Source organism: Ostrinia nubilalis, chromosome 25 (assembly GCF_963855985.1).
Source record: "Ostrinia nubilalis chromosome 25, ilOstNubi1.1, whole genome shotgun sequence".
In the NCBI taxonomy this organism is placed as follows: Eukaryota; Metazoa; Arthropoda; class Insecta; order Lepidoptera; family Crambidae; genus Ostrinia; species Ostrinia nubilalis.
This window is the reverse complement of record NC_087112.1, coordinates 1,742,804-1,754,824: the sequence shown is the minus strand read 5'-3', so window position 1 is coordinate 1,754,824 and position 12,021 is coordinate 1,742,804. Positions and strand designations below refer to the sequence as shown.

Below are 12,021 nucleotides of genomic sequence, written 5' to 3'. Positions count from 1 at the left end.
GAGTTTTAACGACGATTTAGAGATTTAAACGATTGACGATAGCACTGATAGCACATCAAGCTATCGTCAATCGTCTGTGCATCTTATGTTATTACAACTCGAGCTCTTTTCAAGAAATATGTATTGTCGACTGTACCTACCATTATTTTTGTTGAATCGCTGTGCTATATCAGTGGAGTCCTAGTATCACTGTGACCAGTATTGATCTATTGCCATCGGCACTATTTTTACAGTACACCTCCAAGTCCTGCATCTAATTAAGTACAGCGACTTATTACACCAACATTCCCACTACTGTGACTACTGTATAGCCAGGATCTACGGCTTGGCCTCCAATGAAACCCAACCAGTGAAGGTTGAGCAGTCCCGGGTATCCATCAGGTAGTATAATATCTTTTGGGGGGCGCTGTTTTATATCCTGTGACTACAGTAAGTACCTTGCAAGTTGTACTCACAGAAACAACGCTGCCCTGCGCCGAGCTGATCTCCTGCTCCTGCTGCTGCTGCTGCTGCTGCTGATGATGCGCGTGCTTCGCCTTCTCCGCCGCCTTGTTGCGAACGATCCTGGTGGCAAGGGAATATTCTTAACGCAATGTCCGTAGGAGAAACACAAGCATAGATGTAACGGGGTTAAGACACCCTGCAAACTATAGACTTTGAGGCAGCCGATAGTAATGATCAGGCTGAAGGTGGAAGTGAGCCTCACCTAGAATCGTCAACCATAGAGGATCTGGATATTTTAACGTCGATGCTTTGATAATACATTGAACATGTACCTATTCTTGTTAAGATTTATACAATTGTATTGGTGTAATTAACTGTTGGTGAACCAAATAAATAAAATAAAATAATTCTTGTTTTTGTGATAGGCTTAGATAAAATAGTGGTGGACTTAGAAAAAGTCCTACCACTAACCAAATGAATAGAGTTGGCTCCCATTGGAAATTGAACCCGGGATCTTAGATTTAGAGGTAGGTGGTCTTACTATCGATTTGATAGAGCGCGGCTTTTTGACTCTATGACTAATGTTAGGCAAGAATCAACAACAGCAACTGCTTCGCACAGCTATTATGCAAACAATTTTGAAAATTGCACATTTATGATCGATATAAAACCATAATTATTATGAATATAGAGGCTCCAATTAAAACCGATGACACGACTATTCCATTAGAAAAAAATGCCGCACACTTGCAAAAAGTCGCGACCGCTTGCAAATAGCGTCATAGATCAGCGGCACGCGCCGCGACATCCTTTCTCAATATAAGCAGCGGTGGTCGCGATTTGTAACGCTTCCGACGTATTGTGCGGGGTAAAAAGTCGCACGCGTGCGGTCGGCTTTATGGTCTTTGAGGTTAGGTTGAGGGAAAATGAAGTCCAAAAATTGCAAGATTGGAGAGTTTTTGGGGCAAGTCAATGACATTAGAAGATTTTTATGACATTAAAGGCCTCTGGTAGCTTAAAATATTAGATTCCTTTCAACCAAAGTTATTGAAGAATCAAAAAAATGCTCACACGCTTCATATTTTTGACACGCAAATCATTTATAATATGGCCTTCTCTCTCAAAAGGTGTTAATGGTAAAAAAATACCAAACAGCCAAAGCATGATTGAGTATCTCATTTCTATGAAAGAAAATATGCTGTGTTTACTTTATACAACCTATAAAACGTAGGAAAAGGACAGATTTAAGTTGATGAGTATATTCGATAAATCAAACGATTTCACGTGATCACAGATAAAATGTCATCTAAACTTAAAAATATCTTGTCTACAACCTGAATAAATCCGAAATACAAAGTTGATGCAGCATCGACAGTCCTCATAATTAAACTTCTGTTTTCCCGCCACCACATTTTGTTGCGCGCGCTTTCCGTTGACAGTTCATTCCGCCATGATGGATAATGGCGTCGCTGAGTTATTGTCATCGTGCCGCCACTTGACGTATGCAAAAATTGTTTTGCGAAGCCATCAGAGGTCGGATTAAGTTTGTAATGGACTCGTCAGAGAGATTGATGCTGGAAAGAAGATTTGTTGGGATTTTAAGCTGTGTGGATTTATGTTGGTTAGCTAAACGAATAGTTTATCAACACCGTTGTAATTAATACTCATGTTTTTTTGAGTGATTGACGCCAACTTCCGAAACACAACATTATTGTTTTATGAGAGTGGTAGCTAGCCAGGCGGACTTAGAACATGCCCCACTACTAACCACAGAAGTTACTTAAACCAAAATCAACAATTTTTTTCTGAGACAAAAGTCTGCCGTACATTGCAAATTTCATGAACCTTAAACAACTATTACACAACTTCATTGCCCTAAAATCATATCATAATAATGTAACCCAAAAATGGGCGAAACGAGTTCCTTCCAATAAATTCATCCAAATGCAAAATTCCCGTAACAAATACGCAAAAAGCGAGGTTATGGTATCCCTTTCCTGTCAAGGGTTGTGGCTAGTGATGGAGGCGTAGTTTCTTTATAGGGACAGTTAGGTAAGTGGGACAGCATTCTTTTTAAAATAAAATCAAGTAACATAAAGTTTACGCTTAAATACTTTTTGGTCTCAAAACAAATGTTATGATAGCACGAAGAAAGAAGGAGGATGGTAGTGTCTTTCATGTGTTAATTTTTAAAATATCCAATGATTCATAGATATTAAAATATCCATGAGTTTAAAAATTGGGTTAGAAGTAAACACTACCTGTAGGCAAAATGATAATGTCACTTTCATTTCCAAGTTTAGATCAAAACTAAGTTGTGATTAGTTGTCAGTTTGAAGTTCATTACTCATGGTATATTACTATTATTTAATTCATGATGTTTTAAGGGAGATCTCCCCAAGACTATCCACGTAAAACTGTTTAGTTAGCTTTTGTAAAAGATACTTATAATTGGGACGAGGCGTCCCACTGAAGATTATCCGACAACACTAGAGCGGCCATGTTTCATCGTAATGCTGCTGTATTCTAGATGCAAGTGCTCTATTGTTGGTCAAATTTATTAGGGTGCTTAAATTTTTAGTTTTGTGTATCCTTTTGGAAGAATACAAGCAGTGGTTATTTAAGCGAAATATTGAAATTACTGAATGAATATATTTTTTGCTAACCTTATTAAGTAGTAGGGGAGACCAAGGAGAATTGTGACGTCATGTCGATTTTTGGAAACCTATTAACTGCTATGAGCAAGCTCGCAATAGCGCGTATTTGTTAGCTCGAGACTTGAACTAAAACGCGCACTGTTACGGAGCACGCATGTAGTTAATAAGTTCCAAAAAATCGACACTGTCACATACATATTATCTCCTCTGTCACAACTACGTATAAGATCAGAATACGTTCAAGTCCATAATAATATGAATGATATTGTATGTAATCGAAATAATTAAAGGTTTATTAAGTAGATTTTGCTTCCAAGTTTATCCTCATAATTTTCGATAAGTAATGTAGCTTTGTGAAGAAGTTTCAATAAAATCCGCGCAAAAGAGTCGCATGAAAGAGTGAGAAACATCCTCGACCTGATATGTGTAGGTAGTATACTTAACACAATTAATATTTCTATTACTCAAATCTTGTTTAGAAGTCACGATTTTCTCTCCTTTCCTACTCCCACAAAAATCTCAATATCCATTTTTATAATTTGAACAACAGAAAAGAACGAGCCAAAAAAATATATCGTAACGGCTTTAAAAGCGCGCTGACACATTTACCCCTCAAACGGGACTCCCGGCAAAATTACCCCGACAAATTATTCAGTTCGGCTGACGGCGGCAAAAATCCAAATGTCAAAATGGGGAAGTCAGATATATAGCCTCAATTAAGTGGCCCGATTAAAAATGTCTTGACGTTTTCCGAGTCGGCTCTTTTGCGGGTTTGTCAAGGTTGTTTTTGGGGTTCGGCGATGAAAAAGTTTTATGTTACAAGTGAAATATTGTTATATCTATTCTAGAGCTCAAATCATTATAACGCCCGTATTTACAAGCGATGCTTGCTTAAGTGAAGCAGCAAATCTGTGATTGGTTCGTGTGTCAACGCGCACTGTGAGACCTCATAGTAATGTTTGTGAATAGCGTTAGTCTCTGATAAATTAGAAAGGGTGTGTTCTTGCACTGGAGACTCAGGGTTAACTTGAGGGTTAACACTGGAGACTCAATGAAATGAAAAACTTAAGATGATGGTTTTGCAATTTTTGAAGTCATGCTTTGTATTTCGTATATTATCTCACTGGGACCGACAAAAGTTTGTCATAAAGTCGATCCTATTCATCCAATATCATCTGACATCTTAGGTTTAAAGAACTTTATTCTCATAATCTTGTTGATCCAAATGGTTAATTTTAGCATGAAATCTTGCTGCTTTTATCTGTGTTATGAAAACTGTTTGTTTAATAAATAAATTACGACCAAGAAATAAAAAAACACTTGGTAATAAAATGAGGAATGGAATTTCAAAAATAAATTCAAACACTTGAATCAATACAAATTTAGAAAAATCACTTATTTTATTTATAATTATATTAAGTTACACCCGTGATAGGTGTCAAAATCAACTCAAGCGCTCTCCTTCGATTGCATCGAAACTTAAATAAAATCCAATGAACCCTTATCCTGCATTCATTGGCTATTAAGCTAGATGATGGCTCTTAACTTTTCGCCACTCAACCCTCCTTCCTCCGAGTTCCGTTGCGTTATGCGCACGCGCCGAACGCGTGCCGGCCGCGTGTCGTGGGGTGTGAATCGACCTTGGGAAGATGGCCGCCAAATTGACTGCGTTGTGGCAAATTTTCAAATGTAATTGCGATCGTAAATCAAACTTTGAATTATTATTTTGGATTTGGTTTGTTGGAAAAGTGTTAAGGGATATGCAAATTGGTTAGTTTCTAATTACAAGGTTTGGAGTTTTTTTTAAATAGGTAGGCAAAGATAACTTTCAAAACTTATCATTATAAAGTATTTTTTAACATTCTAATACTAACATACCAAGGTATTATGCATGCATACTCATACTTATGGAGAAAGGTGCAATAAATACAATCATTATAATTACTGTGACATGCTATCTATGTATTGGTACAACAATTTAAGTAGGTAAATGTATTTAATCAGAATTTTGATCTCAATTTTAATTAGAAATAAGTACTTAATAATGTCGTCAATCTCGCAAATAAAAGTTATCGGTGAAAAATTCACTTTTAATAATTACATATTTTCAACCAATGAGATCCCTTCAGAACTAACTGACCAACGAAAGAAAATAAATATCCCTTTACGAACAAAAACTGTACATTTTATTATGACATTCTTCTTTGATTTGTCTCAATTTCACAGTGCACTTAAAAAAACTCCAGTCCATTACTAGTAATACGATTTAAACTACCCTCACTATTTATAGATGCCAATAAAGCTTCATTGTCATATAATGGACCCCCGGAAGAGGGGCTGAATGCATTTTGATTGAGTTGCAATGCTACTGTTTTGAGAATTTGTTACTGAGAACTGGGACCCCCGATGATTGCAATGTGAGAAAAGGGCGGACATAAAAATGCGGATTAAAGTTTGAGATTTTTTTTTATGTGACAGGAGGCAAACGATGAGCATACGGATCACCTGATGGTAAGTGATTACCGTCGCCCATAGACACCCGCAGTTCCAGGGGCGTTACAGGTGCGTTGCCGGCTTTTAAGGTGAAGATACGCTCTCTTCTTGAAAGCTTGCAGGTCGTATCCGTCCGGAAATTGAAGGTAGGATATATTTAAACTAATAAGAAGATCGTTCAGCCTACTTCCAAAAGTTACTATACTAAGTTTGTTTCTGAATTAAAAAAAATGGTGAAGTTTTTTTTCGGAGGATGATAATAAAAAACATTGAAGGGAATAGATAGAGTTTTTATGAGTTTAATAATAAATTCTATGATCCGTTGCACAAATTTTCACCATACTCCTCTATGCGAATGTAGTTCAGTTTAAGAGACTACAATTTACTAAAAGGCTAATTAAGTACTAGCGGCCGCCCGCGACTTCGTACGCGTGGATCCCGTTTTACCCCCTTAGGGATGGAGTTTCGTAAAATCCTTTCTTAGCGGATGCCTACGTCGTAATATCTACCTGCATGCCAAAGGACAATGTTCGTTCTCCATACATTGTTCGCCGTTAGATCAACAGTGCCGAAAAAATACTTTCTAGGTTCTAAATGACACAAATCTTTATGTAAGAACAATTATTCCTGGCGGACCAATTCTATAAACTTATTGATAGCAATATTGTTATCATAACCTCTTACTTACTAGTATTGTATTATATTATTTTATGCACATTGATTTGGGAGATGTTCTGTATTGTAGTTGTCGCAGCCAAATTGTATTATAATATTGGACGGGTTTTGGAAATAGCTCGGCGTTCCACTTTTATGATTTACTTACTTACATTTTGCACGTAAATAAATAACATGAATCCTATGTTTACTTTGCACTCTTGACATTTAACACGTGACTTACCAAACTAACTATCTCCATGGTTACCGTCTTAGTCTATGCATGACTAGGGATTGAACAACTTTTAATTGAATATTATTAACAATTCTCGATAATTATTATCGATTGAAAAATATTCGGTATTTGAATCGAAAGATATATTCCATTTTATCAATATCAAAATATTCAATTTTAATAATAAAATAAATATTATTTACTACTACCTATGAAACGTTCTGAACATTGCCTGGAGCGCTCCCCCAATCCTGGGTTTTCCCTTTCCAAGCTGAGAGGACATCTTTTTGGTTCTATCGATATGTTACGGCTAAAGATAGGTGTGAACATAAACTTAAGATTAGCCGGCTAAACTTAAGTTTATCTTCGAAGAGGTGTTAATGTTAGTTTCTTCTATCTTTAGCCGGCTAAACTTAAGTGTAACCGCAGGCCCTTGGCTAAAAATGTAAAAGGAAATGGAAAAGGAAACAATGTAATAATGTTTACTATTTTGACACGAAATTCACGAAAACTTTATTAAAAAATAATCACTTTCATTACACATACTTTTATGTACCTATGTAGGTATTCAAAATTACAATTATTACAATAACAAAATATTAATTACTTAGAACAATATCTACCTAATCATTAAAATAAAATAATAAGGTAAACCATTTGGTCATTACAGAGTCTTCTGTAGGTATTTAAAATTACAAAATAAAACTGCGCACGCGTTGTCTCCCCACCGTCCCCTCAAGCCCTCCGCCGGCCTGGCGCGCCCATCGAATACATTTTTAGCCGTTTCGTTTTGGCTAATGTGCACATTAGCCGGCTAAAGACGCATATCACGACGCAAACTAACATGTTATCGAACTTTAGCTGCTTCTCGAAGATAAACTTAAGTTTAGCCGGCTAATCTTAAGTTTATGTTCACATCTATCTTTAGCCGTAACAGATACATTATAAAGGTACTTAATATTTGAAATGTATTACCAATTATTGTTATAAGCATTTTGAGCGAATAAAACTTTCAATTCTATTAGAACTTTAGACATTTCTCTCACTTTAAGCGGCATTGGATTTTTCATCGGATTTTGAAACTGTTACAGATATATTAAAGATGATCCCATATTGTTGTCATTGTCTATATCAGTGTTATGATCACAATTCTTTTTATTTTATTCATAACCTTCGACCAGTTGGACACATTAGATAGCTTCTTGTAGTATCGTGCAATATATTTTTTTAACTTTTAATTAAAATCTAGTCATACTGTAGCAATATGGACGATTTATTTTATTTACAAGATCGGTATCTTATTGTCTATGATGACCGCAGTCAACATCACTATTACATGGATTCCTAACAATGAAGTACGGCATTGCCTTGTGCCGATTTTACATAGATTTTATCGACACAAATTATGGAACTTCATAGGATATGGAGCAGGCCACGCCCTAAAATGACCGGATGTCGTCATAGTATTATGGAATACATATAAAAGACTTTTATTATTTCATTTTCTAATCCTCAAGTGTCCGTTACAATCTAATTAATATTTAAGTATTCAAAAAGTAAGAGATTAATTTTGATACTTTACTGCTGTGCCCAGGAATCTGAGGCGGTTTCTGACAATGTCCTTTCAGCCCGATCCGTCCAGTGGTTCGGGCTGTGCGTTGATAGATCACTATGTCAGTCAGTCAGTGAGTTAGTCACCTTTGAGTTATAATATTTAGAAATTATTTGACCTGATGATACCTATGGGTTATGATTAAAAAGTTTCATAAACAAAAACTTGGCTATTATTAATTTCATGACAACAACACGAAATCAAAACCGATAACAAATCGGATGCAAACATCGATAAGAAAATTAATAAACGGTAGCATACCGATAAAATAACAAGTTTCAAACCAACCAATTTGCCCGTATCCGTATTTTTATCTTATCTGGCAACACCGATACAGGTGGGATTTGTTTGACGTTGGCAACACTCAAATCGAGTGGCTGTGAATGTAATTACGGTGGAAAGCTTTTTCTGTACCGACATGGGTGATAACGTCTATTATAAATTGACAAGTTTTGTAGGACATTAATTAATATGACACACTAGCTGTGCCCGCAACTTCGTATGCGTGAAAATATTAAATATTTTTTCCCGTTTCTGCAACATTATTAATTGATGCTTTGCTCCTATTGGTCGTAGCGTGATGGTATATAGCCTATAGCTTTCCTCGATAAGTGAACTAACTGTCACAAGAAGATTTTTTCAAATCGAACCAGCAGTTCCGGAGATAAGGGCGTTCAGCCAAACTCTTCAGCAAATATAGCTCCAAAGCAAAATAGAATTTATGCGTTCACGAGCTAGCATTAGTGTGGCATTTACATTTCCGTCTGTCACTGTCAGTCTGGTCATACTAGCATCTAGTCTAGCTATCTATACTCTATACTAATATTATAAAGCTGAAGTTATGGAATATGACGCTCAACCACCATAAGGAGCTATGGTGCATCTAATTTGCCAGTCTTGGTTTGTCTATATATACTGGGCAGGGTAAAAAACTTCGTCACCGCGATGCAGGATTGTATGCGCGATGGAGTTTGCCATAGTAAGACCGTAACAGCGCCATCTGTTGGTACGGTTTGTAGTGGCGCAATTTATTAATCACAGTTTGTTTATTTGGTTGAACGCGCTAATCTCAGGAACTACTGGACCAATTTGAAAAATTCTTTTTGTGTTGGATAGTCCGTTAATCCCTGAAGGCTTTAGGCTATATATCATCACGCTAAGACCACTAGGAGCGGAGCACCAATGAAGAATGTTTCAAATCAGTGTTTTTTTTCCTTTTGAGAGCTGACGCTGCGTAAACGGTTAAAGTTTCGCATAAATTATGTATGATAGGATTTTCCCCTTTAAAAGTTCTACAAAAAAGTCCGCAACAGCATATGTCTACATTTTATGGTTGGCTCACTGTGACCTTTTTGTCTGGATGTCTGGATGTTTGTTCCTCTTTCACGCAAAAACTAATAAACGGATTTTGTTGAAACTTTACAGTATTATTATTTATAACCCAGGCTAACATATAGGCTACAATTTATGACGATATGTGACAAACTAAATTTCAATAAATAGTTAAGAGGTGAGAAATATCTTTAAAAACGCCATCTATCGACGTGCTTTTGACGGTCGTAAACATTCATGAGAGCGAAGCCGTGAAACGTATCATTAGTCCTAATTAGGAACTAAATATTACACTTACAGAACTGTTCATAATATTTAAAATTTAATCAATAAAGATATTTTATGTAATTGAATAATTCACTGTGTTTAAACGAGCAAATCAAAGTCTAAATTAGTGACCGCCATCTATCGACGTGCTTTTGACGGTCGTTAACATTCATGAGAGCGAAGCCGTGAAACGTTTCATTAGTCATAATTTAGTAATATTTAATTACATTTACAGAACTGTTTATAATATTAAAAAAAATATGTAATTGAATCATTCACTGTGTTTAAACGATCAAATAGTATTCAAACATTTAGATAATAACGTTAAAAAAAACCATTTAAAAATCCTATGAGAACTTTTTCGACTTCTACACGGACGAAGTCGCGGGCAAAAGCTATTTGTAAAATCATCATCATCATCATCATCATTTCATCCATAGGACGTCCACTGCTGAACATAGGCCTTTGTAAAATAATTAGACTAAATTATTAAAAGTGCCTACCCAAAGTCATTATTCCACGCGGACGAAGTCGCGGGCACAGCTAGTGAGTGATAAACATGGCAACACTTAAAATGGAAAGGCATAACCCCTTTCAATATTATCCAGGATTTTGTAAGAAAACATCAGGTAGGTATCTTACATTTGTGTAAACATAATGTGACCACTTATTGATAGAGCTTTTCTTTTGGTAAGTGCATAACTTATCTCTTTTCTTAGCATTAATCCACATTTATTGTCATGCCAGAGAATCTGTTGTTTTAACTTTATGAAGTACGGACTGAAGTGCCTCCAAAGACAAGTGAAGCCACAGGAAAAGCCCATCAAAACATAGCTATTGTTCTATCTCATCTGCCGTTGTGCCCTTGGTCCGTATGTCTGTCAACTACACAATATCGCATAAATAGCTACTATAAAACTTTTAGTGTTACACAGTCGTATAATAGTCATATAGTAGATCCAAAACGTTCGTACCGAAACCGAGGCGTTCCCGTGAAGGGTAGAAAGCACGTCGTTGTAATTCGAGCTCTTTTGTTTGTTGTTTAGGTATAGTTTTGTTTAAGGTAATACGTGGCGGGGTAAAGAGTTGTAGGGCCATGAGATGGGAGGCTTTATTGAGGTTATGGTTTTTAAAAGTTATTAATGTTTCCTAGAGAGAGCTATTGTAGAAATAGGGACGCATTATACACATAAATAGCGCTGAAAAATCGAAAATTTCATAACAAAGTAAGAGCTAAAACGCATTGACAATACAATACACATAACTTTACATAATTGACTATATTATCTCTAGTTTATTAAATTTTATTCGAAAATGGACAATCCGCAGCATTTTTGTTGCAAAACTCGTACATACACGCACGCATTTTAGTACCTCCTACATACAATAAAAAATATTTTTTTTATCTGTATATTTTATGAAGACTTTTAGAAAAACATTGGCTTAATTGACTGGCGAAGTAATTAGTTAATAAAGTTTTACTTACAATATCAGGGATGAATTTTGGTTGACATCCATGAACTATGTATGTATGAAATAGTTTGGTACTAAAACAGTTTTTAATAAATTGACAAAATAGTAACCAGTTAAAGATAAATCTATAAAATGAGTATCAGGGATGCTGCGTCACTTCCGCTAACTTCGTGGCCACATCAAGGGGTTGCGTGACGGGACCAACGGCGTTTTCCGGAAGCCGGAGGGGGGAGAATAAAGATGGCGGCGCCGGATGTAGAGACACGTGCTCCGCGCGCACCGGAAGTCCTGTTCGCATCCATTGAATTATGGACGCACAATAACTGGAAGTATCTTGGTTTTTCTCGAATATTTCTGTTGTGTGATTGGGATTGGAAATACAGCGTTTTTCGATTAGCTAATGATGTATCTATATCAATAAGGGTCACTGATTGACTGACTCTCACTTATCACGAAATCTCAAAAGATACAGTGCTAGGAGTCTCAAATTTTGCATGGGGGTTCCTTTTAGAGCGTGGTAGGTGTGCTCACTAAGAACGGATTTTTTGAAACTCCACCTCTAAAGGAGTAAAACGGGGTCCACGCGTACGAATTCGCGGGCGGCCGTTATTCTATACTAGGTATAATATTACAAAGCTGAAGAGTTTGTTTGTTTAATTTATTTTATGGGACAGGAGACTAGTGAACGCGCTAATCTTGGAAGCTACTGGTACGATTCGAAAACATATTTTTGTGTTGGATAGCACATTTATCGAGGAATGCTTTAGGATTAATTTAATATCACCATACAGCTAATAGGGGCGGAGCAGTAAAGAAAAATGTTGCAAAGACGGGAAATATTATTCAAACTATTA

At 36.3% G+C, this 12,021-nt stretch overlaps 1 protein-coding gene across 1 annotated transcript in view; it reads right to left on the bottom strand.

Annotated features, from left to right (window-relative positions):
- The window catches only part of LOC135084056 (paired box protein Pax-2a), a 121,435-nt gene that overhangs the window by 13,475 nt on the left and 95,939 nt on the right, over nt 1–12,021 (bottom strand). The window contains exon 6 of the mRNA XM_063978798.1: nt 456–564. Within this exon, the coding sequence (XP_063834868.1) occupies nt 456–564 (109 nt within the window). The remainder of the gene's footprint in view (nt 1–455; nt 565–12,021) is intronic.